Source organism: Ranitomeya variabilis, chromosome 1 (genome assembly GCF_051348905.1).
Source record: "Ranitomeya variabilis isolate aRanVar5 chromosome 1, aRanVar5.hap1, whole genome shotgun sequence".
Classification (NCBI taxonomy): domain Eukaryota; kingdom Metazoa; phylum Chordata; class Amphibia; order Anura; family Dendrobatidae; genus Ranitomeya; species Ranitomeya variabilis.
This window is the reverse complement of record NC_135232.1, coordinates 209936163-209963520: the sequence shown is the minus strand read 5'-3', so window position 1 is coordinate 209963520 and position 27358 is coordinate 209936163. Positions and strand designations below refer to the sequence as shown.

Genomic DNA, 27358 nt, shown 5'->3' with positions numbered 1-27358 from the left:
GTGGAAGAAAATAATGTAGTGCATGTCTGACCGTGTTCAGCTCTTTCAAGTCTGATGAGTCCTGCATCTCCTCTATGTTCCACTGCCCCTGGGCCAGGCTGTCCCCCATATGGGCGCCCCATTCTTCAGGACTAGCATCAGTGGTGATTATACAGGATGGTCTTATTACCCATGGGACTCCTCTAGAAAGACAGGTATCGTCCATCCACCAGGTCAGGGAGGTTAACATTTCTGTAGACAAGGTTATTACTCCGTCCAGATGACCCCGTAAGCCTTCTTCCTTGCGGAGGACCTCATGCTGCAACCCCCAGGTATGGTACTGTGCCCATTGGACTGCCGGAATGCAGGAGGTAAGGAATTCTAGAAGGGACATAGCCTCTCTTAAGGGCATCTGAGTTCACTCTATTGCTGTTCTAACTTTTGCCTTTATGATTGACTTTACCTCTGAAAGTTGACATTTTTTTGACTTGTGGAATCTAGATGAAAACCCAGAAAAGTCTGAGTCTGTGGCACTAGCCTGGACTTCTCAAAATTGACAATCCATCCCAATGCCCGCAGAGACGAAATTGCATCAGCTAGACGGTTACTACATTGGGAGGTCGAGTTTCCAACTACCAGAAAATCATCTAAATATGGTATAATCAATGTATCCTGCTGACATAAAAAGGACATCACCTCCAATATTACTTTCGTGAATACTCAAGGTGCCATAGAGAGACCGATGGGCATCGCTGTGAACTGGAAGTGGCATACTTTACCCGCCAAGATCACTGGCACCGAGATATTGCTGGTATTTGACAAACTAATCAGTGCTCCAAATAAGATAAGACCAAGAACTACCAAAGCAGAATATATAATAAAAAAATATATAATTAAATAAAAATATACCCAAGTATTGACCATAGAAAAGCAGTTAACCCCTTCACCCCCGGAGCTTTTTCCGTTTTCGTTTTTCGCTCCCCTCCTTCCCAGAGCCATAACTTTTTTATTTTTCCGTCAATTTGGCCATGTGAGGGCTTATTTTTTGCGGGACGAGTTGTACTTTTGAACGACATCATTGGTTTTAGCATGTCGTGTACTAGAAAACGGGAAAAAAATTCCAAGTGCAGTGAAATTGCAAAAAAAGTGCAATCCCACACTTGTTTTTTGCTTGCCTATTTTGCTAGGTTCACTAAATGCTAAAACTGACCTGCCATTATGATTCTCCAGGTCACTATGAGTTCATAGACACCTAACATGACTAGGTTATTTTTCACCTAAGTGGTGAAAAAAAATTCCAAACTTTGCAAAAAACAAAACAAAACAAAATTGCGCCATTTTCCGATACTCGTAGCGTCTCCATTTTTCGTGATCTGGGGTCAGGTGAGGGCTTATTTTTTGCGTGCCGAGCTGGCGTTTTTAATGATAGCATTTTGGTGTAGATACGTTCTTTTGATCGCCCGTTATTGCATTTTAATGCAATGTCGTGGCGACCAAAAAAACGTAAATCTGGCGTTTCAAATTTTTTTCTCATTACGCCATTTAGTGATCAGGTTAATGCTTTTTTTTTATTGATAGATCGGGCGATTCTGAACGCGGCGATACCAAATATGTGTAGGTTGGGTTTTTTTTTTATTGATTTATTTTGATTGGGGCGAAAGGGGGGTGATTTAAACTTTTATATTTTTTTTTTTTTTTCACATTTTTAAAAACTTTTTTTTTTTACTTTTGCCATGCTTCTATAGCCTCCATGGGAGGCTAGAAGCAGGCACAGCCCGATCGGCTCTGCTATGCAGCAGTGATCATAAGATCGCTGTTATGTAGCTGAAATGCAGGTGCTGTGAGCGCCGACCACAGGGGGGCGCTCACAGCCACCGGCAATCAGTAACCATAGAGGTCTCAAGGACCTCTATAGTTACAATGGAGGAGCATCGCCGACCCCCGATCATGTGACGGGGGTCGGCGATGCGCTCATATCCGGCCGCACGGCCGGATGCGGTAGTTAAATGCCGCTGTCTGCGTTTGACAGCGGCATTTAACTAGTTAATAGCGGCGGGTGATCGCGATTTCACCCGCCGCTATTGCGCGCACATGTCAGCTGTAAAAAACAGCTGACATGTCGCGACTTTGATGTGCGCTCACCACCGGAGCGCACATCAAAGCGGGGGTCCCGACATGTGACGTACTATTCCGTCACATGTCGGGAAGTTAATGAACACGTATCAAGATATACATAAAAATTTTTAGAAAATAATCTTTGTATATAAAAAAAAAAGACTAATTTCGCATATGGCAGATAAGGTATATTTACTAAAAATATATTTTTAGTAAATATACCTTATATGCCAAACGCGAAATTGGACTTTTTTTTTTTTTATTATATACAAAATTTTATGGATATCTTGATCCGTGCACATTTACTGTATGTTTTTCTATGGTGAATGCTTAATATATAATTAAATAAAAATATACCTTTTTATTATATATTCTCTGCTTTGGTGGTTCTTGGTCTTATCTTATTTGGAGCACGGATTAGTTCTTGGTCTTTTAAGTGGGTTCCACTTATCCTTTTGCACACTACGTTGGTTCTATGATATCTAAATATTTTTTTTTGTTTTATTTCATATATAAATTTTGAGTAAACTGAAAAAACCCTATAATACCATAGGCTGTCACTGTTGTGTTTGTCTGGTATTTGACATGTATAGGAAGAGGATAATATGTCTTTTAGATCCATTCTGGCCATAATACATCTAGGAAATAAAAAAAAGTTTGATAGTGGATCTAACTGACTCCATTTTGAATTTACGATTGTAAAGAAAGGCGTTTAACTTTTTTAAATTTATAATGGTCCTAAATGAAACCCCTTCCTTTCTGACCCACTGGGACTTCTACGACATTCTTCGACACCAAGTTCAGAATTTCTGATTCAAGAGCCATTTATTGTCCTGGTGACAGAGAGGTTAAAATAAACGATTCGTGAGGAATTCCAATTCTAGACCGAACTTTACTAGGTTCAGGACACAGGTACTTGCAGTTAGTCATTTTTTATGGAAAATTTTTAGTCTACCTCCTACTGGAGGATCTGGGCTATTGGAACCTACTACATTTCTGAAAAAGAAACACCTAATTATACCCCCTATTGGGTCATGAAGGAAACGTCCCCTGGACGAAGCATTTCAGTGCGAAACGTGCGTCCGGTGTGGTGGGTTCCTTTGGGTGCGCATCTCAGGTAATTATACTTCATCCATACCTAACCATTGCGGTATTATATTGATTATTTAATTGTATTTTTCCATGGCTCACACAGGGAAGGGGTTATAAATTGTTCATTTGATAACATATATTTACTTCATACACATGTTTTATGGTATACTGTAACTTTTTTTTTTTTTTTTTTTTTTGGGGGGGGGGGGGGGGGGGAGTGTCCCTTAGGTATCCCACCGTTTGTTCTTGTACCCGTGGTATCTGCCTTGTTTTTAACTATTACACGTTTTTGAATAAAGAGAGATCTAGAAATATATATATATATATATCTCTAATACTAGTTGGTGGCCCGATTCTAACATATTCGGGTATTCTAGAATATGCATGTCCACGAAGTATATTGCACAGCCCACGTAGTATATTGCCCAGCGGCGTAGTATAATGCCCAGCGGCGTAGTATAATGCCCAGCGGCGTAGTATAATGCCCAGCGGCGTAGTATACAGCACAGAGCCGCGTAGTATACAGCACAGAGCCACGTAGTATATTGCCCAGCCACGTAGTATATTGGCCAGTCACGTAGTATATTGCCCAGCCACGTATGTCACAGGTTAAAAAATAAACATATACTCACCTTCCGAGGGGCCCCTTGTAGTCCTGTCGCCTCCTTCTCGCGCAGGACCTGTGATGACGTCGCGGTCACATGACCGTGTCGCGGTCACATGACCGTGTCGCGGTCACATGACCGTGTCGCGGTCACATGACCGTGTCGCGGTCACATGACCGTGTCGCGGTCACATGACCGTGTCGTCATGGCAGGTCCTTCTTGTGCAGGCGCGCAGGACCTGTGATGACGTTGCGGTCACATGACCGTGACGCCATGGCAGGTCCTTCTCCCAGACCATCCTTGCCCCCGGAACCTGCCGCTTGCATGGAGCGGTCACCGGAGCGTCGCGAGGAGCGGGAAAGCTGAGTATATAATGATTTTTTATTTTTTTTAATTATTTTTAACATTAGATGTTTTTACTATTGACGCTGCAAAGGCAGCAACAATAGTAAAAACTTGGTCACACAGGGTTAATAGCAGCGGTAACGGAGTGAGTTACCCGCGGCATAACGTGGTCCGTTACCGCTGGCATTAACCCTGTGTGAGCGGTGACTGCGGGGAGTATGGAGGGACTAATTGGACTGTGGCCGTCGCTGATTGGTCGTGGCAGCCATGACAGGCAGCTGGCAAGACCAAATCAGCGACTTGGATTCCATGACAGACAGGACCCCGAGAGCGTCATAGGCTATGTTGTGAGGCAAAATTTTAACCCCGCTCGTTCCAGTTCACCAAACAATTTTGCCCCTATCTACATAATGGGGAAAAAGTGAAAGGAAAAGTGTTGGAGGCAAATTGACAGCCAGGAGGAGATGGCATACAGGTATATACTATATACAGGGGAGATGACTTACAGGTATATCTAATATATAAAGGTGTGTGTGTGTGTGTGTGTGTGTGTGTGTGTGTGTGTGTGTGTGTGTGTGTGTGTGTGTGTGTGTGTGTGTGTGTGTGTGTGTGTGTGTGTGTGTGTGTGTGTCCGGGATTGGCATCTGCACCGTCGCAGCTACCGCCACAAAATTTTGCACAGTCACACGTCTGGACCCTGAGAGCGTCATAGGCTATGTTGTGAGGCAAAATTTTAACCCCGCGCGTTCCAATTCACCAAACAATTTTTACCCCTATCTACATAATGGGGAAAGTGAAAGGAAAAGTGTTGGAGGCAAATTGACAGCTGCCAGATGTGAACAAGGGGGACTTAAAGAATGAGAGCGATGGCACCAAAGAGTATATACCGTACAGTTGCTAAGGTGGGGCCCCGACATGGGATACTCACCACAAACGGGGATATGAACACACACACAAAATGCGCCACACACTACCACGTGCTTGAACACATATCACCCTCAGCACACTTTCACCACACATACACCAACCTCCCCACACCAACCTCCCCACATAAAAGTCGAAACACAAAAGTAGTCGCTCAAAACTAGCCACGCGCAAAACTCACCTCATGGAAAACTCGCCACACGCAAAACTTGCACACGCGGAAAAATTGCCACATGCACAAAAGTTGCGACACATGCAAAAGTTGTCTCACACAAAACTTGCACATACTCAAAAGGCACCACACATAAAACTCACCACGCGCAAAACTTGCTGCACACAACTTGCTACACTAACCTGTCACATGCAACTCGACACACAAAAAGTTGCTACACGCATGTCGCCACACGCAACTCAACACACACAACTTGACACATGAAACTCGCCCTAAAACACACACACAAGTCTGGTATTATCCTTCAAAAATAAAAATCTGATTAATAAGCAGACAAACTACAAGAGCAACAAATGTACCATATAGGAAACACGGCAGCTGTCAGTCACATAACCTGTCTATTATGTGTATGCGAGAGCTAGTATATACTGCCAGGGGGGGAGGGCTTCCTGTTGGCTGGGGATTTATCAGGCTGCCAATTTAGGTTACAAACTACTGAGGTAAAAATACTGAGCAAATAGCGTGTCAAAGAGGTCTAATACAGGAGGAGATGACACACAGATATATACTATATACAGGAGGAGATGACACGTATATACTATATACAGGAGGAGATGACACACGTATATACTATATACAGGAGATGACATACAGGTATATACTATATAAAAGAGGAGATGACACATAGGTATATAGAGGAGGAGATGACATACAGCAGGTATATACTATACACAGGGGAGATGACATACAGGTATATACAGGAGATGACATACAGGTATATACTATATATAGGAGGAGATGACATACAGGTATATAGTATATACAGAAGAGATGACATACAGGTATATACTATATACAGGAGGAGATTACACACAGCAGGTATATACTATTTACAGGGGAGATGACATACAGGTATATACTATATACAGGAGATGACATACAGGTGTATACTATATATAAGGGAGATGACAAACATGTATATACTGAGGGGAAAATGAGGGGTGTGAGGTGAAAATGAAAAGGTGTGAGTGCAAAATGAGAGGAGTGAGGGAAAATAGTGGAGTGATCGGAAAATGACAGATGTGAGGTTGAAATGACAAGTGTGAGGGGGAAAATAAGAGGAGGGAGAAAATGAGAGATGTGAGGTGCTATAACTAACCAGATATTTACTATGCCCAGGCAACACCGGGCTCTTCATCTAGTACATATTATATATACACACATATATTTATTTATTTTTTTTAAATTGGTCTTGTGTTAAGTATTGCTTTTTGTTTTTTTTCTACTACATTTCTGGGAAGAAGGCCCTTTAAACACAGCCCCTCTTTGTTTGACCTCCTTCGTAGCCCAACGGTCTTGGCTTCCTGGCATTTTCCTTTTGTTGACTGTACATCTCTTAAACGCTCTACTATAAGATGAAAGAGACTGAGTAGGGAACCCCTTTTTTTCCTTTCCTTTGGTGAGTATCTCATCAAGTACACTTCCAAAGAGAAACTCAGAGTTGCACAGTTTCGTTTTTGACTGTATCTCCCTTCCAGCTCTCAAGCCACTGAGCGTGTCTGGCGGCATTAACTAGACCAGCTGATCTAGCCGCTAAGCATAATGAATCCGCTGATGCATCCGCTAGGAATGCAGCCGCTCCTCTGATTAATGGAATGGCGGATAACAATGTCCCAGGGCACTTTCTGCTCTCTCTTCTAGCTGGTCTATCCATACCAGCATCAACCTTGCTGTGCATGTGCTAGATATGGCTGGCTTAAATGTTCCAGTAGAGGCTTCCCATGCCCTCTTAAGTGAGGTCTCTGCTCTGCGATGAAGCAGGTCAGATAATACACCCGCATCCTCTACTGGTAAAGTCGACTGCTTAGATGTGGAGGCTACCGCCGCATCCACTTTAGGGACTTTAGCCCAGGTTAACAATTCCTCGCCACTGAATGGATATTTCCTCTTAGAGGCCGAGGGAAGGAAGCCCCTCTGGTTTTGTTTGTCCCATTCTCTCTTTACTAGGTCCTTTACTGCAGGAATAATGGGGGAAGGCTTTCCTCTTTTGCTGAGCGAGCCCTGCAAACATTATGTCCTGAGTTGTTCGGCCTTCTTTTGCATCTGTGCACCCTACAGTGTTCCTGACTGACTTGACTAAATTGTCTATACTCCCTATAGGAAAGCAAGAATGCCCCTCTACATCAGATGAAAGGGATGACAAAGACATCTGCGAGGAGTTGGAAGCCTTCCCTTGGTCACTATCAGATGCCAAACTGGAGATGGGGGACACTTTTCCCCTTTTACTCGTATGGCTATTAGGTGTTTTGGTCTGGCCTAAGGCCTGAAGCTCCTCTCTTAACATACGAATGTCCGTTGATGTTACTGCAGACTCCGCCTGTAGCGTTTCACTAATGCAACCCTGACAGTCTCTTGGGGTAGGAGTCAGAAAGGGGCTGCTTGCACAGTGCACACTCCTTATGCTTACATTTGTTTTGCTTTTCTTGGTCTGAAAGAGGGGAGGTATACAGAAAGAAAGGGGGAGTTAGCTTAGGCTACGTTCACATTAGCGGCGCCCGCCGCAGCGGCGGGCGCCGCAGCGGCGCCGCATGCATCATGCGCCCCTATATTTAACATGGGGGCGCATGGACATGCGGTGCACTTGCTTTTTGCGCCGCATGCGTCCCTGCGGCGCCCGCGTCGGGTCGCGGAGGACGCAGCAAGTTGCATTTTTGCTGCGTCCAAAATCAATGAAAAAAAGGACGCATGCGGCGCAAAAAGCTGCGTTGTGCATGTGTTCACATTTGCGCTGTGCGTTGCGGCGGCGACGCTGCGGCGCACACCGCAAATGTGAACGTAGCCTAAATGGGTAGAGCCCCACACACTCACCCAGTGAAGCATATACGGTACGAGTTCTGGAGGTTGAGATACAGTCCGAGTCCTGGGTGGGTTCAATGCTCCACCTCTCAAACTCCTGTCCATGGAGCCTTCTTCTCTGGAGCGTCCACTACTTTTGCCGACGCCATGCTCCTGCAAGTCCACTGCTGGTAGGTGCACCTCATGTTCACCTGGGGATGACATGTTTAGCACACCGGCAGAACTATAACCACCGGTATTTATAGTTACCCTCCAGGCATTTTTTTTTCTTTTTTGCGCATGCGCAGTGTGATCTCCGCGCCGACTGCATCACCTCCTTCGGTCCCCCCAGAAGTCATCCCAGTCAGTTCCGGAGCGGGGAGCGCTTACCAGTCTACTGCGCATGTGCGGGGGTCAGCTTTTCTGAACCCCAGCACCGCTGTATAGACCCCGTCTAAATGGAGGAGCCGGGCGGCCGATCCCCGAATCCTCGTTTCCACGTGAGCCAGGGTGGCTTCACCCAGACCTTGGCCTCACGCCATACACACCGTTGTGCCACGTGGTGCTCCATGAGACCAGGCGGCCCTCCCCGTACATGGCCTAGACGAGGGGGGAGACAGACAGGGCTCCCCCGACGCTGCTTCTGGAACCGCAGCCCCTGCTGTTCTCAACGGATACTGCACAGGCGACATGCATTGGCCCAGGTATGCTTTTTTTCCTTCTCAGTAGGTTCTTGTCCTTCGGTTCCCATAGGAACAGGAAACCAACTGAGGAGGAGAGGCAGACTGCCCCTTTTATTTCTGTAGGTTCCCTGTTCCTGTGGGCAGATCCCTCTCTCATGTGGGTGCTGTCTTGGCAAAGAGTAAAAATGTACATTTGCAGGTCACCCTTGTTATGGAGATGAATTTAGTAGTGTGTATGCACCATTAATAGTACAGAAAATGTTTATACAGTTAGTTTTGCTGCAGTCTTGTTTCTTTACGATTTGCTTTTTCTATACAACAACCAAGTCTAAAGTACTTTACCCCCTTCACGCTGCAGCCCTTTTTCATTTTTGTGCTTTTGTTTTTCGCTCCCCTCTTTCCCAGGGCCATAACTTTTTTATTTTTCCATCAATATAGCCATGTGAGGGCTTGTTTTTTGCGGGACAAGTTGCACTTTTGAACGACACCATTGGTTTTACCATGTCGAGTACTAGTAAACGGAAAAAAAAAAAATTCCAAGTGTGGTGAAATTGCAAAAAAAAAAAAAAAAAGTGCAATCCCACACTTGTTTTTTGTTTGGCTTTTCTTCTAGGTTTACTAAATGCTAAAACTGACCTGCCATTATGATTCTCCAGGTCATTACGAGTTCATAGACACCAAACATGTCTAGGTTGTTTTGGGTTTTTTTATGTAAGTGGTTAAAAAAAAAAAAAAAAAATTTGGTGTAGATATGTTCTTTTGACCAAAAACGTAATTCAAAATTTTTCTTCTCGCTACGCCGTTTAGCGATCAGGTTAATTTTTTTTTTTTTTTTTTTTTTTTTTTTTTTTTAACTTTTGCCATGCTTCAATAGCCTCCATGGGAGACTAGAAGCTGGCATAGCCTGGTCGGCTCTGCTACATTAAATGACAGGGGTCAGCGGTGTGTGCATTTCCGGCCCGATGGCCGGAAGCGCTTGCTAAATGCCAGCGTTTGACAGCGGCATTTAACTAGTTAATAGCGGCGGGCGGATCACGATTCCACCAGCCACTATTGCGGGCACATGTCAGCTGTACAAAACAGCTGACATGTCCTGGCTTTGATGTGGGCTCAGCGCCGGAGCCCACAAAGGGAGAGACACACTAGTATCGCGCATGTCGTGAAGGGGTTAAACATAGTTAGCGAATACCACAGCCATGAAGGATCTAACAGCAACAGGTTTATTTAACCCCTTCATGACACGCGCCATACATGTACTGCGCATTTTGTGTCCCTCCTTTTGATGTGGGCTCTGTTGCTGAGCCCACATCTTTCTCAGCACATGTCAGCTGACATGTGCCCCTAACAGCCGATGGTGGAATCGCGATCCATCCCAAGCTGTTAACCCGCTAAATGCCACTGTCAATCTCTGACAGCAGTATTTAATGTGATCGTGCAAGAAGAGCGTCACTAATCCTGCCCATCGGTGACCCCCATCACATGCTCACCATGACAACCAGAGGTCTCCAGCAGACCTCTATGTTTGTCATACCCAGATTGCTATGGGTGCCACCCAGTGGTCAGAGCTCATAGCATGTGAGCATTCCTGCTACACATAGGGTACCGTCACACATTGAAATTTTCATCGCTGCGACGGCACGATTCGTGACGTCGCAGCGTCGTATAAGCATCGCTCCAGCGTCGTAGACTGCGGTCACACGTTGCAATCACGGCGCTGGAGCGATGCCGAAGTCCCCGGGTAACCAGGGTAAACATCGGGTAACTAAGCGCAGGGCCGCGCTTAGTAACCCGATGTTTACCCTGGTTACCAGCGTAAACGTAAAAAAACAAACAGTACATACTCACCCGTCGGTGTCCTTCAGGTCCCTTGCCGTCTGCTTCCTGCTCTGAGTGCAGCCGTACAGTGAGAGCAGAGTGCAGCACCGCTGTGATCTGCTCTCACTTTCCGGCCGGCACTCAGAGCAGGAAGCAGACGGCAAGGGACCTGAAGGACACCGACGGGTGAGTATGTACTGTTTGTTTTTTTACGTTTACGCTTGTAACCAGGGTAAACATCGGGTTACTAAGCGCGGCCCTGCGCTTAGTTACCCGATGTTTACCCTGGTTACAAGCGAAGACATCGCTGGATCGCTGTCACACACAACGATCCAGCGATGTCAGCGGGTGATCAAGCGACGAAAGAAAGTTCCAAACGATCTGCTACGACGTACGATTCTCAGCAGGATCCCTGATCGCAGTAGCGTGTCAGACACAGCGATATCGTAACGATATCGCTAGAACGTCACGAATCGTAACGTCGTAGCGATGGAAATTTCAATGTGTGACGGTACCCATAGGCAATCTGATCATCACCTGTGAGATTAGGAGATAGAGACAGAGATATACTCCTTTAACATCAGGAGGAACCTGGAGGTTGAGTCTACAGATAAGAGGAAAGGGCCTTGGCGATTAAGAGCTTTGCCTTGTTTGTTTACGTCACTGCCAGACAACCCCTTTAAAAGGATCCAGTGCTAATGTCTTACCGCCAGATGCTCCTGCACACAGGTCCTGAATGAGTACATGCCTTCATACATGGCAAGGTGGATTCACACAATATCAGGAACATTGGTGTATTTTTACCTAGATCATCTGTTATGAGGAGTTTGCCCTGCACAGAGTTACGACACTGGTTACTTGGCCGGCTGCTGTTTCCAAGGTTAAACTGTATTTTCCAATGAATGTTTTGATCTCGTTCAAGAGTCTGAAGAAGTGTTCTGTCTCTGATCGTCTTTTCTTCCTGATGGAGGCATTAGAAAAGGATATATTACAATGAGGAAAAAGTGAAAGTTTGCCCAGCATAAACATGTATATGTGAATATGTCTACTTCAAATTCACAACCATCAATCCAGCACAGTCCCCTATTAGAAGGCTAGCTCCTACACTGAAGGACAGAGTGCAACCAGAAAATACTGTACGAAATCCGCCATTTACCTTTTAGTAAATGGAATTATTCGGCATCCTTATTGTACACTGGCTGCCAGTTTAAGAGGCACAGACCGCTACATTAAAGTGAACCTGTCATCAGGATTGGGCATGACAATGAAGGTATCCAGCTCAGGAAATAAAATCAAAAGTCTTTATTTGGACAAATTTAAAAAGTAAGCTGCTTGACAAACCAGTGCATACTGGAGGAAGGAATGTCTTGAATAACTGGATGCGTTTCGAACACGTATAGTGCTCCTAGTCCTCAGTTTCTGCACAAGTACCTGGCGTCAAGCAGAGACGTTTCCGTGGTCGGATCAAATTTCTCATGGGCTGTGAGAATACCATCACAAGGGAGAGCTGAATAATTTTCTTTTTTCTGATCAGGATTGGGCTGACTAACCTACACACAGTGTCAGATCTGCGCCGTTATACTGATTACAATGATACCTTGGTTGATGAAATCCGTCTTGTGGTTGTTTAATCTATTTGCAGTTTTCAGTTAATGATATGTTCATGCTTAGGGGCGGCCTGTGGAAGTGGGGGAGGGGGCTGTATGTGGTGCTCTGCTTACATATTCATCTGTATGGCTTATGACAGGTCACTGATCCTTCACTGACCTGCCCCCCCATTTTACATACTATAGATACTAGCATGTGTTAATTATGCCTATTGTATTGCTGGGGGAAAAAAAAGCAGTGCCTTCATCAAAATGGCAGCAGCAGGAGACATGTGCAGTAGCATCTATCACGTTCCAATTCCTGAACTGCACAAGCGCCACCAGCACTATTTTACTGCGGCCCATTTTTTTCCCCCCTATTGAGCAAAATGGCACCTGTAGCGCTTGTGCAGTAGCATCCATCGGATCGCAACAGATGCTATTGCAAATGCGCCTGCACCATTTTGATTAAGGCAATTTTTTTTTTCTACCAGGCAATACTATAGGCATAATGCTTCGCATGCTAGTTTGCAGGAATGGAGCAATGTAAATGTATTTTTTTGTAAACACTATAGTAAATGCAGCATGTAAAATAGGGGGCATTAAGTTATTCCATTTAAAAAAAGCCCTTTAACCAAGTTTTTCATGTTGAACTGGACATCATGTAATTGTGGATGCAGAGTAAAATATTATTTTACATTTTACCTCCTGATTGAGAATGCATGGAGCAGCAGGCTCCTGTACTAGAAGGCATAGCCACATCACACACTGCTTCCATCTTCATGGATGCCCTGGTGGGGGCCCCGCTGCTGTACAGCCCTTGTGTGCAAGCCAAGGAGGCAAGCACAGACCTCCGGATCAGAAACAGCCTCCTTCTCTGGACACTGCTCCTTCCACTCACCAATGGCGACTTGGGCGTTTCATGTACCTAGCACTTTAAGTATGTTTTTCAGCTCTTAACCTATAGGTTGGCATCAGCTGCTATGCTTCTTCTGCTGGATGCACCAGTATAAGCTTACATCAGCATTATCTGGAGGGTTACTCAGTGGTTCTGCTGTCACCAGGTGGAGCTTTTTGGGTCATAATATTTTCAGCATAATTTACATTTTCTCTCACCAACATTCACATGTTGCACTAGCTTGCATTAATCACTGCCACAGGTATAAACATTTTTTGGCACTGTGCTGCGACTACCCGGTTGGGGTTAATAGAGCGGGTGTTAGCTACACAGGGCCTTACACCCAGCTCCATCACAGCTTTCTGCACTGTGAACCACAACTACACTTCTGCTTTATGATCACTGTTCAGCAATGGAAAGCAGAGTAGTGTTTATGACAATCCCCGTACTTGGGCAGTAAGTCACTCTCCCCTGGATGTGCAGGGCTGTATGTATGGCAGGCTCTCCTCCTGAGGCTGGGGCACAGCACTGCTGGCCAGAATGTGACTAGTCCAATAGTAATAGCTCATCCTAGTGTAGCCCTGTGTCCCCAAGCCTCACAGTCCACCCCCCACACACGGGCCGGCAGGACTCCACCCCCCCCCCACACGGGCCGGCAGGACTCCACACCCCCCCCCCCCACACACGGGCCGGCAGGACTCCACACCCCCCCCCCCACACACGGGCCGGCAGGACTCCACACCCCCCCCACACGGGCCGGCAGGACTCCACACCCCCCCTCCCCACACGGGCCGGCAGGACTCCACACCCCCCCTCCCCACACGGGCCGGCAGGACTCCACACCCCCCCTCCCCACACGGGCCGGCAGGACTCCACACCCCCCCTCCCCACACGGGCCAGCAGGACTCCACACCCCCCCTCCCCACACGGGCCGGCAGGACTCACCCCCCCACACGGGCCGGCAGGACTCCACACCCCCCCCCCCACACGGGCCGGCAGGACTCCACACCCCCCCTCCCCACACGGGCCAGCAGGACTCCACACCCCCCCCCCACACGGGCCGGCAGGACTCCACACCCCCCCCCCCACACGGGCCGGCAGGATTCCACACCCCCCCACACGGGCCGGCAGTACTACTCACCCCCCCCCACACACACACACACGGCCGGCAGTACTACTCACCCCCCCCCCCACACGGCCGGCAGGACTCACCCCCCCACACGGGCCGGCAGGACTACTCACCCCCCCCCCACACGGCCGGCAGTACTACTCACCCCCCAACACGGGCCGGCAGGACTACTCACCCCCCACACGGGCCGGCAGGACTACTCACCCCCCACACGGGCCGGCAGGACTACTCACCCCCCACACGGGCCGGCAGGACTACTCACCCCCCACACGGGCCGGCAGGACTACTCACCCCCCCACACGGCCGGCAGGACTACTCACCCCCCACACGGGCCGGCAGGACTACTCACCCCCCACACGGGCCGGCAGGACTACTCACCCCCCACACGGGCCGGCAGGACTACTCACCCCCCACACGGGCCGGCAGGACTACTCACCCCCCACACGGCCGGCAGTACTCACCTGCTTGAGGGTGCTGGTGAGAAAGTAGATTAGAGAGAGTCCGAACACAATGCCCAGCACCCATCTCTTGCGCAGGATCTTCCTCCACAGCATAGACACCACCTGCACCATCCCTGCCCCTGCTGGCTGAGCCAGAGGAGAGCTCTGCCCGTGTACAGCTGTCAGAGCTCCGGTCACGTCATAACAGCACCGGGCATGGCGGCGCTGTGCCTCCACTATAACCACAGGTAGCGCGCTACAGCATGCACCGCACTACAAGTCTCAGCACAAAGCCTCTCTGCTGTACAGCACCCATATGATTACGGTAGAGGCTAAATCCAAGGTAGAGGCTAAATCCAAGTCGGCTAAAGGACCTCTGCCCATGTGACCGGAAGGGGCGGTGCCTCTTCCTCCATAGAACAGACAGAGCAGACACGAGGAAGCTGTGGATGTCATGGCGGGATTTCGTGCAGGATTTGGTTTTGGAGTGTTTTGTGCAGGATTTGCCTCTTCCTCCATAGAGCAGAGCAGACAGGAGGAGGCTGTGGATGTCATGGCTGGATTTCGAGGATTTTTGTGCAAGATTTGGGGTATTATGGGGCTCATTCTCCAAAGTCATAGATCAGGTAAGTGGGAGTCTGCCTGGAGAGAATGTGGTGATGTTGCTTGCATGGGGCTGCTGGGGAGAATGGGGTGGTGATGCTTGCATGGGGCTGCCTGGGGAGAATGGGGGGGGGGTGATGCTTGCATGGGGCTGCCTGGGGAGAATGGGGGGGGGGGTGATGCTTGCATGGGGCTGCCTGGGGAGAATGGGGGGGGTGATGCTTGCATGGGACTGCCTGGGGAGAATGGGGGATGTTGCTTGCATGGGGCTGCCTGGGGAGAATGGGGTGGTGTTGCTTGCATGGGGCTGCTGGGGAGAATGGGGGATGTTGCTTGCATGGGGCTGCCTGGGGAGAATGGGGTGGTGTTGCTTGCATGGGGCTGCCTGGGGAGAATGGGGTGGTGTTGCTTGCATGGGGCTGCTGGGGAGAATGGGGTGGTGATGCTTGCATGGGGCTGCCTGGGGAGAATGGGGTGGTGATGCTTGCATGGGGCTGCCTGGGGAGAATGGGGTGGTGATGCTTGCATGGGGCTGCCTGGGGAGAATGGGGGGGTGATGCTTGCATGGGGCTGCCTGGGGAGAATGGGGGGATGTTGCTTGCATGGGGCTGCCTGGGGAGAATGGGGGGATGTTGCTTACATGGGGCTGCCTGGGGAGAATGGGGGATGTTGCTTGCATGGGTCTGCCTGGGGAGAATGGGGTGGTGGTGCTTGCATGGGGCTGCCTGGGGAGAATGGGGTGGTGGTGCTTGCATGGGGCTGCCTGGGGAGAATGGGGGGGTGATGCTTGCATGGGGCTGCCTGGGGAGAATGGGGGGATGTTGCTTGCATGGGGCTGCCTGGGGAGAATGGGGGGGTGGTGCTTGCATGGGTCTGCCTGGGGAGAATGGGGTGGTGGTGCTTGCCTGGGGAGAATGGGGTGGTGATGCTTGCCGGTGGAGATTGGGGTGGTGATGCTTGCATGGGGAGAATGGGGTGGTGATGCTTGCATGGGGAGAATGGGGTGGTGATGCTTGCATGGGGAGAATGGGGTGGTGATGCTTGCATGGGGAGAATGGGGTGGTGATGCTTGCATGGGGAGAATGGGGTGGTGATGCTTGCATGGGGAGAATGGGGTGGTGATGCTTGCATGGGGAGAATGGGGTGGTGATGCTTGCATGGGGCTGAATGGGGTGGTGATGCTTGCATGGGGCTGAATGGGGTGGTGATGCTTGCATGGGGCTGAATGGGGTGGTGATGCTTGCATGGGGCTGCATGGGGTGGTGATGCTTGCATGGGGCTGCATGGGGTGGTGATGCTTGCATGGGGCTGCATGGGGTGGTGATGCTTGCATGGGGCTGCATGGGGTGGTGATGCTTGCATGGGGCTGCATGGGGTGGTGATGCTTGCATGGGGCTGCATGGGGTGGTGATGCTTGCATGGGGCTGCATGGGGTGGTGATGCTTGCATGGGGCTGCATGGGGTGGTGATGCTTGCATGGGGCTGCATGGGGTGGTGATGCTTGCATGGGGCTGCATGGGGTGGTGATGCTTGCATGGGGCTGCATGGGGTGGTGATGCTTGCATGGGGCTGCATGGGGTGGTGATGCTTGCATGGGGCTGCATGGGGTGGTGATGCTTGCATGGGGCTGCATGGGGTGGTGATGCTTGCATGGGGCTGCATGGGGTGGTGATGCTTGCATGGGGCTGCATGGGGTGGTGATGCTTGCATGGGGCTGCATGGGGTGGTGATGCTTGCATGGGGCTGCATGGGGTGGTGATGCTTGCATGGGGCTGCATGGGGTGGTGATGCTTGCATGGGGCTGCATGGGGTGGTGATGCTTGCATGGGGCTGCATGGGGTGGTGATGCTTGCATGGGGCTGCATGGGGTGGTGATGCTTGCATGGGGCTGCATGGGGTGGTGATGCTTGCATGGGGCTGCATGGGGTGGTGATGCTTGCATGGGGCTGCATGGGGTGGTGATGCTTGCATGGGGCTGCATGGGGTGGTGATGCTTGCATGGGGCTGCATGGGGTGGTGATGCTTGCATGGGGCTGCATGGGGTGGTGATGCTTGCATGGGGCTGCATGGGGTGGTGATGCTTGCATGGGGCTGCATGGGGTGGTGATGCTTGCATGGGGCTGCATGGGGTGGTGATGCTTGCATGGGGCTGCATGGGGTGGTGATGCTTGCATGGGGCTGCATGGGGTGGTGATGCTTGCATGGGGCTGCATGGGGTGGTGATGCTTGCATGGGGCTGCATGGGGTGGTGATGCTTGCATGGGGCTGCATGGGGTGGTGATGCTTGCATGGGGCTGCATGGGGTGGTGATGCTTGCATGGGGCTGCATGGGGTGGTGATGCTTGCATGGGGCTGCATGGGGTGGTGATGCTTGCATGGGGCTGCATGGGGTGGTGATGCTTGCATGGGGCTGCCTGGGGTGGTGATGCTTGCATGGGGCTGCCTGGGGTGGTGATGCTTGCATGGGGCTGCCTGGGGTGGTGATGCTTGCATGGGGCTGCCTGGGGTGGTGATGCTTGCATGGGGCTGCCTGGGGTGGTGATGCTTGCATGGGGCTGCCTGGGGTGGTGATGCTTGCATGGGGCTGCCTGGGGTGGTGATGCTTGCATGGGGCTGCCTGGGGTGGTGATGCTTGCATGGGGCTGCCTGGGGTGGTGATGCTTGCATGGGGCTGCCTGGGGTGGTGATGCTTGCATGGGGCTGCCTGGGGTGGTGATGCTTGCATGGGGCTGCCTGGGGAGAATGGGGTGGTGATGCTTGCATGGGGAGAATGGGGTGGTGATGCTTGCATGGGGAGAATGGGGTGGTGATGCTTGCATGGGGCTGCATGGGGAGAATCGGGTGGTGTTGCTTGCATGGGGCTGCATGTGCATGCTGGACGGGGGGTCCGCCTGGGGAGAAGGGGGAGATGTTGTTTGCATGGGACTGCATGCTGGAGGGGCCTGCCTGGGGAAGGGTGACTGCATGCTGGGGTCTCAGTGGGAAGGGGGTCATGTTTCTTGCTAGCGGGGCTGGGTGTCTGTTGTGAAGGGGGGCTGCAGGTCTCTGGGGAAGAGAGGCTGTGTGCTGGAGTCTCTGTTAGGAAGGGGGTCATGTTGCCTGCGTGGGGGATCTGCGGGGATCTGCGTGCAGGGGGGTCTACCTGCAGAATGGGGCTGATGTTACTCGCATGGGTCTATGTGGTGTGGGGAGCTGATGTCACGTGCTGTGCAGGTCAGTGTGTGATGTCACTTGCGGTGGGGGGTGCAGGGAAGTATAGTGCTACGTGTGTGGGGGCGAACAGGGGAGGGGATGAATGATGATGGAGATCTGAGGGATTGATATTACTTGGCATGAGAATCTCTGCCTGATGGTGAGGAGTCGGTCCTGTTAATATTAATATTATTGGGGACACATGCTGTCAGATTGATGACTGACCTATGACCTCTGGGAGCGAAACAGCTTTACAACAATGTCTCCAGATCCCTGGCTTTATTCTCCCCTCGCACGCTGTGCTACTCAGTATTAGCCCGGTGGCCACTGGTGTCAGCCACTACTTGTATCCAGTTTTCTGCATGATTTTTTTTTCTGTTTTATTCTAGGTATTCTGACTTTTCCCCATCCTGTGCCCCCCCCAGAGCAGTGACCTCCCTGCAGATGTCATTACATCACTGGACTTCTTTTCACCAAGTGGAATGGCGGTGCCCCCACAATCCATGTGAGGACCCAAAGGGATGACACTGTGTGCATCTGATAATGTCAGATAGATGAGTATAATTACTTTAAAAAAAAACATAAAAAAAACCCCTTTTTCTCGATTTGCGCTCGCTCTGTCTCCCCGCGCTCGCTCTGTCTCCCCGCGCTCGCTCTGTCTCCCCGCGCTCGCTCTGTCTCCCCGCGCTCGCTCTGTCTCCCCGCGCTCGCTCTGTCTCCCCGCGCTCGCTCTGTCTCCCCGCGCTCGCTCTGTCTCCCCGCGCTCGCTCTGTCTCCCCGCGCTCGCTCTGTCTCCCCGCGCTCGCTCTGTCTCCCCGCGCTCGCTCTGTCTCCCCGCGCTCGCTCTGTCTCCCCGCGCTCGCTAGCATCAGGGGCTTATCTACAGCATTCTGTAATGCTGTAGTTAAGCCTCCAATGTATCCTAAAAGATGAGAAAAAGAGGTTATATTATACTCACGCGGGCGGTCTGATCCAAGTCGCGGTCCGGTCCTGGGCCTCCCATCTTGATAGGATGACTTCCTCTTCTTGTCTTCACACTGCGGTGCGCAGGCGCCGGGAAAGGTCAGAGAGGCCTGGGGCCTGCACACTGCAGTACTTTGTGCTGGAGCCGCAGCGTGAAGACACGAAGAGGACATCATCCGATGAAGATAGGAGGCGCCAGACCGGCCCGCGATGCCCATCGGACAGGACTGGGACTGTCCCTGGGTGAGTATAATATAACCTCTTTTTCTAATTTTTAAGGATACATCGGGGGCTTATCTACAGCATTACAGAATGCATTACAGAATGCTGGAGATAAGCCCCTGATGCTGGTGGGCTTAGCTCGCCCTCAATTTTGTGGGTGACAGGTTGCCTTTAAGCACCACAATACAATTTTTGCAGCTAAAGCACAGGGGACTTTGGTACAAAATGTGTTTTTCTTTTTTGTAATTAATCTGTCTTTAATGTTTAATTCATTGTTTTAATTTCTAAAACTCTTTATTATTGATTTGTATGTATGCATACTTATATATTTCTTTTTTTTTATTTCTAACTATTTGACTTGTAATAAACTTGTTTGACAGCTATGAGTTGAAATTTCATTTCCTTGCGGATTTACATTCTATGGGGAAGAGACAAAAGGTCGGGGGTGCAGCAGCTCGGGTGGTGGTGAGGCGGCAGAATGGTTATTGCAGGCTGTAGGCTTTCCTGAAGAGGTGGGTTTTCAGGTTCCGTCTGAAGGATCCAAGGGTGGTGGATAATTGGACGTGTTGAGGCGTGGAATTCGAGAGGATGGGGATATTGGGGAGAAATCTTGGAGGCGGTTGTGTGAGGAATGAATAAGTGTGGAGGAGAGTAGGAGGTCTTGGGAGGATCGAAGATTACGTGAGGGAAGATATTGGGAGATTAGTTCAGAGATATAAGGAGGGGACAGGTTGTGGATGGCTTTGTAGATCAGTGTTAGTAGTTTGAACTGGATTCGTTGTGGAATTGGGAGTCAGTGGAGAAATTTGCAGAGGGGAGAAACGGGAGTAGAGAGGTGGATTAGCCGGGCAACAGAGTTAAGGACAGACTGGAGTGGTGCAAGAGAGTTAGCGGGGAGGCCGCAGAGGAGGATGTTGCAGTAGTCGAGGCGGGAGATAAGGGCATGCTCAAGCATTTTAGTAGATTGAGGGCAGAGGAAGGGACGGATTCTGGCAATATGTTTGAGTTGGAGGCGACAGGAGGTGGCAAGAGTTTGGACGAGCGGTTTGATGGACAGGGCAGAGTCGAGAGTTACCGTGAGGTAGCGGATTTCAGGTGTGGGAGAGAACGTGATTCTGCTTACCATAATAGATAGATCAGGTAGGGGAGATTGGCATTGTCTACATTGAGTTTTAGGAAGCGAGAGGTGAAGGAGGATATGGCTGATAGACACTTCGGGATTCTGGACAGCGGAGAGGTGACATCTGGGCCAGAGAGGTAGATCTGAGTGTCATCAGCATACAGGTGATACTGGAAGCCATGGGACTTTATGAGTTATCCTAGGCCAAGGGTATAGATGGAAGAAATTAGGGTCCCCAGGACAGAGCCTTGAGGGACTCCAACAGAGAGAGGGCGGAATGAGCCAATACAGTCTGCTGTGCCTGCCCAACGACCGCAGAGTTGCCCAGATCATACCCCTACTGATTACTGGGTGGCCACCCTGCTGCATCCCTGCTGCAAAGACAAAGTACCATTATTACTTCCGTCACTGGAGCGGGATGGCAAAATGTGTGAATACAAGCACATGCTGGTAGGGGCACTACTGACGGCATTCCCACCTGACAGAAGAAACACAAGGCAGAGGAGGAGGAAGTCGCCAACGCAGCTGGGGCACCACCTCAGAAGGGAGCGTTAACATGGCTAAAATGTGAAAAAAATTCATCAGCATGACACATCATCCAGCACCACCATCTGATACGGTCTATACAACCAGGTGCCAGCGTTATAACAACATGGTGGAAGAGTACATGTCTATGTCCACACGTCTGCATGTACTAAGTTGGGTCTGCCCATTTAACTTCTTGGTTTCCAAACTGGACACATGGCCTAGGCTTGTACTTTTTGACTTGGAAGTGCCGGCATGCCCCGTGGCAAGTGTAATGTTGGAACATGTGTTTATCACAGCAGGGGATATCACACATAGGCGCATCCACCTGTCCAAAGCCAACGTGGCCACTCTCGCATTCATTAAAAGAAACCAGGAGTGGAGTCCACAGGACTTGTCTGTACCTCTGGCAAACCAGACAAATGTACCATCTGCACCCAGACATTGTTATATTTTATTTGCCATTTGTTTTATTTTGGGGCCTTACCAAAAAGGAAGAGAAATAAAATCCACAAAAATAATGTTGGATACCATCAGACCTGCCTCTTCCACCTACACTGCAATGTCCACCTCCTGCTAGTCCACCTACACCACCTCCTCCTCCACTAGGACATCCGACTACTGTATCTACATTGTTCTTTTTTATTTTATATTATGTTCTTCTAAGTGCTGTCCCTAAAAAAAAACAAAAAACTTTGATACCTCATCCCCTGCCTCTTCCACCTTCATCGCCACATTCGCCTCAAGCTCCTCCACCTACTACACCTCCTACATTTGGACCTATGTCTCTTTTTTCAAGATTATTATTATTACTTTTTATTCTCTGTTGTTCCATTTTTCACCTTTACCGCTTACTACCCCCATTTTACAGCACGAAAGTTCGAGACCACATTGGCTGTGAGATGGTCTCATTATGCTGCGAAGGGCCCAATAAACATTTACCTTTTCAGCCTATTAATCAGTGAACAGCTCTCTGCTTTTTCTTAGCTGGTTATTAAAAAATGGGTGGACTCACCCAAAAAATTAATTGGGCCCCCTCCATTTTTAATAACCAGCTAAGGCAAAACAGACCGCTAAGGGCTGATGTTAAATAGCTGTGAAGGTCCATGGATATTGGCCCCTACCAACACTAATAAGACTAGTCCTCAGCTGCACGAGAAATGGAGCATCCTGATTGCTTTTGTGCAGTGGCAATTGGGGTAATATATACAGCTCTGGCCAAAATTAAGAACCCACCACATCAAAACCCTGTCATGGGGAGCCCATTCTCCAGACCTGAACCCAATTGGAAAACTTGGAATGTAATCAAGAGGATGATGGATAGTCACAAGCCATCAAACAAAGAAGAACTGCTTACATTTTTGCGCCAGAAGCAGTGTGAAACACTGCTGGAAAGCATGCCAAGATGCATGTAACTGTGATTAAAAATTATGGTTATTACACAAAATATTAATTTCTGAATAGTGATGGGCGAGCACTAAAATGCTCGGGTGCTCGTTGCTCGGGTCGGGCAAATTGGAATTCTCAGGTACTCGGCCAGAACAGCGAACCCAATATAAGCCTACGTGAGACCAAAGTATTTTTACTGCGATCCCCCCGGGGGTTCTTTTAATTTCAAAAAACATCTGAAAATGATGGAAACACTGCTCAAAAGACACAGGAACATCATGGGGATAAGCCCTAGAAGCATTCTTGACTCCTAGTTCACAGCCTTAGGCCGGTTTCACACTTGCGTTGGTAGCAGCTGCGGACTTCCTCCGTGAAGCTCCGCCGCTAGCTCCGCCTATTTCTGCATGCGGCCGGCATGCAGCCTGTATACCTATATTTAACATTAGGTACACAGGTCGTGCCGCAGTATGCGGATGCTTCCGCATGCGTCGTTTTGACAATGCAGAGAAGAAAAATTGCTACAAGCTGCGTCCTATGCTGGTCTCCGCATCGTCAAAACGACGCATGCGGCAACATCTGCATACTGCGGCACGACCTGCGTACCTAATGTTAAATATAGGTACACAGGCTGCATACCGGCCGCATGCAGAAATAGGCGGAGCTAGCAGCGGAGGGCGGGGCCTCAAGGAGGAAGTCCGCAGCTGCTACCAACGCAAGTGTGAAACCGGCCTTAATCATTTTTTTCCGAGATTCATGCCATTTTTCCCGGTGCCACAAAAAACACATTAAAACGAAACCAAAACAGGTTTTGCTGCGAAATATGTCAAGGTACATCCTTTGTAGGTTAATCACTTGCCTGTAAGGCCAAATATTTAACCCCAGACCGAAAATTTCCTCTCCCTCTTAAGGCCCCGTCTCACATAGCGATTTACCAACGATCACGACCAGCGATATGACCTGGCCGTGATCGTTGGTAAGTCGTTGTGTGGTCGCTGGGGAGCTGTCACACAGACAGCTCTCTCCAGTGACCAACGATCAGGGGAACGACTTCGGCATCGTTGAAACTGTCTTCAACGATGCCGGAGTCCCCCTGCAGCACCCGGGTAACCAGGGTAAACATCGGGTTACTAAGCGCAGGGCCGCGCTTAGTAACCCAATATTTACCCTGGTTACCAAAAAAACAAACAGTACATACTCACCATCTGATGTCCGTCAGGTCCCTTGCCGTCTGCTTCCTGCTCTGACAGTGCCGCCGTACAGTGAGAGCAGAGCGCAGCGGTGACGTCACTGCTGTGCTGTGCTCTCACTGTACGGCGGCATTCAGTCAGAGCAGGAAGCAGACGGTAAGGGACCTGACGGACACCGAAAGGCGAGTATGTACTGTTTTGTTTTTTTTTTTACATTTACGCTGGTAACCAGGGTAAACATCAGGTTACTAAGCGCGGCCCTGCGCTTAGTAACCCGATGTTTACCCTGGTTACCAGTGAAGACATCGCTGGATCGGTGTCACACACACCGATTCAGCGATGTCAGCGGGACCTCAACGACCAAAAAAAGGTCCAGGCCATTCTGACACGACCAGCGATCTCACAGCAGGGGCCTGATCGCTGGTACGTGTCACACATAGCGAGATCGCTACTGAGGTCGCTGTTGCGTCACAAAACTTGTGACTCAGCAGCGATCTCGCTAGCGATCTCGCTATGTGAGACGGGGCCTTTAGGCTTAGTTCAGACGCAGCGTTTTTGAAGCGTTTTTCAACTTTAACATTGCTTTCAACCACTACAAATGCATTCACTGGGAAATGTCAAAAATACTTTTCAAAATTTATTTTACAATTGCAAGGTAAGGATGCATTCCAACTAGCGCTGGGGTCCGCCAGGAGGGGATCCGTAATGGATCTGACCTCCTGGTGACCCCAGCTAAGGCTGGCGGAATCCTGGAGTTACCAGGAGGTCAGATCCATTATGGATCCCCTTCTGGCGATCCCCAGCGCTACTGGGAACACAGCCTAAGATGTGTATATTTCAAAACATAATTATGTGCATAAAACAACAAAAAAGTAAGTAAATGGGCATGCCAAATATAGGCATTTTATATGCAATTTTTTTATGAAAACATTTTTTGGTTGTAGCAAACTTGGTGCAGGAATATTTATTTGTAACTTTACATATTCCCCCGAAAATTCTCACATATTATTTTTTCGGCTGAATGTTCCTTGCATACATTTTGTCCGCAAGTAGAAGAGAAACGCTCCGATTTTCTTTCCTTCTTTGCTGGACAAATACAGCAGCGCTGTCATGCAGAATCCACACTCTTCCCAGCAATAGCAGAGTCATAAAAGTTCTTCCCCAGCAACAATACAGACAAAAAGATTGAGTATCACATGTAAACCTAGTACAGGCCTAAAATGCCCCAGGAGCGTGAATATGGGGTAGTCCCAAAAAAAGGTTGTTATACCGAAATGTCTGTAACATAAAAATATATGACTAACTGGAAATTACTAACAACTATATACCTGAGGATTACCTAGATTTTCAAAATTCTAACTACAGTACTTTTACAGAAAATAGAAAACAGGGTTAAACTGAGATATCATGGAGTCATCAGACGAGTGGCCATAAACCACTAGAATATAAAAGCCACAAGGATTTAGACCAAACCACCACAGGCAGAGTTTCAGTAAACCTTAATGTTTTACAATAACAAACCGCAAACATATAGAGGCTTCGAACTGTTTCTGAAGTGAGAAAACAAACATTTATCAAGATGGTGTCACTATGAGCATTGTCTGTCACATCTGTAAATGTTTTACAAGAAATGCAGCTATGTGATTGTCTGAATGCATTCGGTATACAGTATTTAAATCTTGTTTACAAATCGCCATTTGTATATTCGCCATTTGTACATTTGAGGCAGCCAAAGTTATGGCTCTCAAGGAGAGAAACTAATATAGTGGACAAAGAAATATTTGTAATGAACTACTGAGCCAAACTAACATCATTGCATTATCAAATTTATATGAAGTGTATTGTGTCCAATTTGCGCAACTAGGCAACACAAAAAGGAGTTTTCCAGTGAGCTCTTTAAGGTACACAAATGTGAAGTGTTTGCCATCAAGGATCTGGTTTCACCAATGGGGGGTACCTTTTTTAAAAATATACTATTGCCATCACAGCCACCCATGCCCAAACTTTACGGGCCTATAACAATTCAAAGCATGTTCACCCAGGTCATGTCGTCAGAGATAAGGAAGAGACATTGCAGGAGACAGTTAAGAATTAGGGCCAATGTAGTGGTGTGGGTCTCTGAGACTTGTAATGCAGTGCATGATCTGCCAAACAATTCCCCAATGGGGTTACCTTTTTTTAAAGTACACTACTGCCATCGCATGCCCCTAGCCCAAATATCAACGGCCTATAACAGTACTGAGCACGTTTACCCTGGTGATCTAGTGGCAGGAACATTTTAGATTGCAGGAGACCGAGTTAAGAAGTCGGCCCAATGGAATGTCATGCCCAATTCCCCAATGTGGGATCCTTTTTAAAAAAAATAAGAGAGTGCCATCACAGCCCCCTTGGCCAAAATGCACCGTACAGAGCACGTTCACCCTGGTGATCTACTGGCAGATACAGGATAGATTGCAGGCGACCGAGTTAAGAAGTAGGCCCAATGTAATGTCATGCCCAGTTCCCCAATGTGTTGTCCTTTTTTAAAAAAAAATAAGTGCCATCACAGCATCCTTTGCCAAAATGCACCGTACAGACCACGTTCACCCTGGTGATATATTGGTTCTGGATGAGGAGGATGAGGATAAGAACAAACAGACCAAATCTGTAAGCGTATACCCATGTGGGGTTGTGAAGAGGTGCATGAGAATACGCCTCCCCAAAAGAGAGAATGTATTTGAGGTTATGTTTCGCTGTTTTCACTTGGTGGTGTACAGAAGTCTTTCCCAATCCAGGCCTTGTTCATTTTTATAAGAGTCAGCCTGTCAGCATTTTCAGTTGACAGGCGGATGCGCTTTTCTGTTATAATTCCACCAGCGGCACTAAAACCCCTCTCTGACAGAACGCTAGCAGCAGGGCAGACCAGGACCTCCAAGGTGTAGAGCGCCAGTTCATGTCACGTGTCCAGCTTGGATACCCAATAATTCAAAGGCACATAGGAATCCCGGAGGATGTTTGTACGATCTGCAAGGTACTCCCTCACCATCTTCCCAAACATTGCACTTCTTGTGACAGCGCCCCTTGCCTCTGTGCCGCCACGATGGGAATGTCTGAGAAAACTGTCCCAGAACTTGGCCATTGTTCCCCTGCCTGAGCTGGATTGTACTTCTGTCTCTCTCTTGCTTGGAGTCCTTGGTTGTACAACAAACTCTTGACTTCTGCTGCCAGCGTTCTCACATGGGAATTTTCTAAGTAATTCCGCTACAAGGGCCCTGTGGTACTGCAAAATTTTAGTACACCTCTCTGCCTCAGGCAGAAGAGATTGAAAGTTCTCCTGGAAGCGTGGGTCTAGAAGTGTCACCAACCAGTAATGAGTGTCACCCAAAATTTTGATAATCCGAGGGTCACGTGAAATACAGTGCAACATAAAGTCAGCCATGCGTGCCAGACTGCTAACAGGCAAGACTTCCGTGTCCTCATCAACAGGACACCTGATGATGCTGTCCTCCTCCTCCTCCCTGTCCTCAGGTCATCCCCACTGAACAGAAGCTAATACAGAT

The 27358-nt window shown here is 48.9% G+C and overlaps 1 protein-coding gene across 1 annotated transcript in view; it reads right to left on the bottom strand.

Moving 5' to 3' along the window:
• Positions 1–14938, bottom strand: part of SPRING1 (SREBF pathway regulator in golgi 1) — a 32152-nt gene extending 17214 nt beyond the window's left edge. Inside the window, exons 1-2 of the mRNA XM_077292372.1 lie at positions 14640–14938; positions 11370–11526 (exon numbers count right to left, since the gene is read on the bottom strand). Coding sequence (XP_077148487.1) covers positions 11370–11526; positions 14640–14750 — 268 coding nt within the window. The 5' untranslated portion in view covers positions 14751–14938. The remainder of the gene's footprint in view (positions 1–11369; positions 11527–14639) is intronic.
• Positions 14939–27358: the final 12420 nt, after the last annotated feature.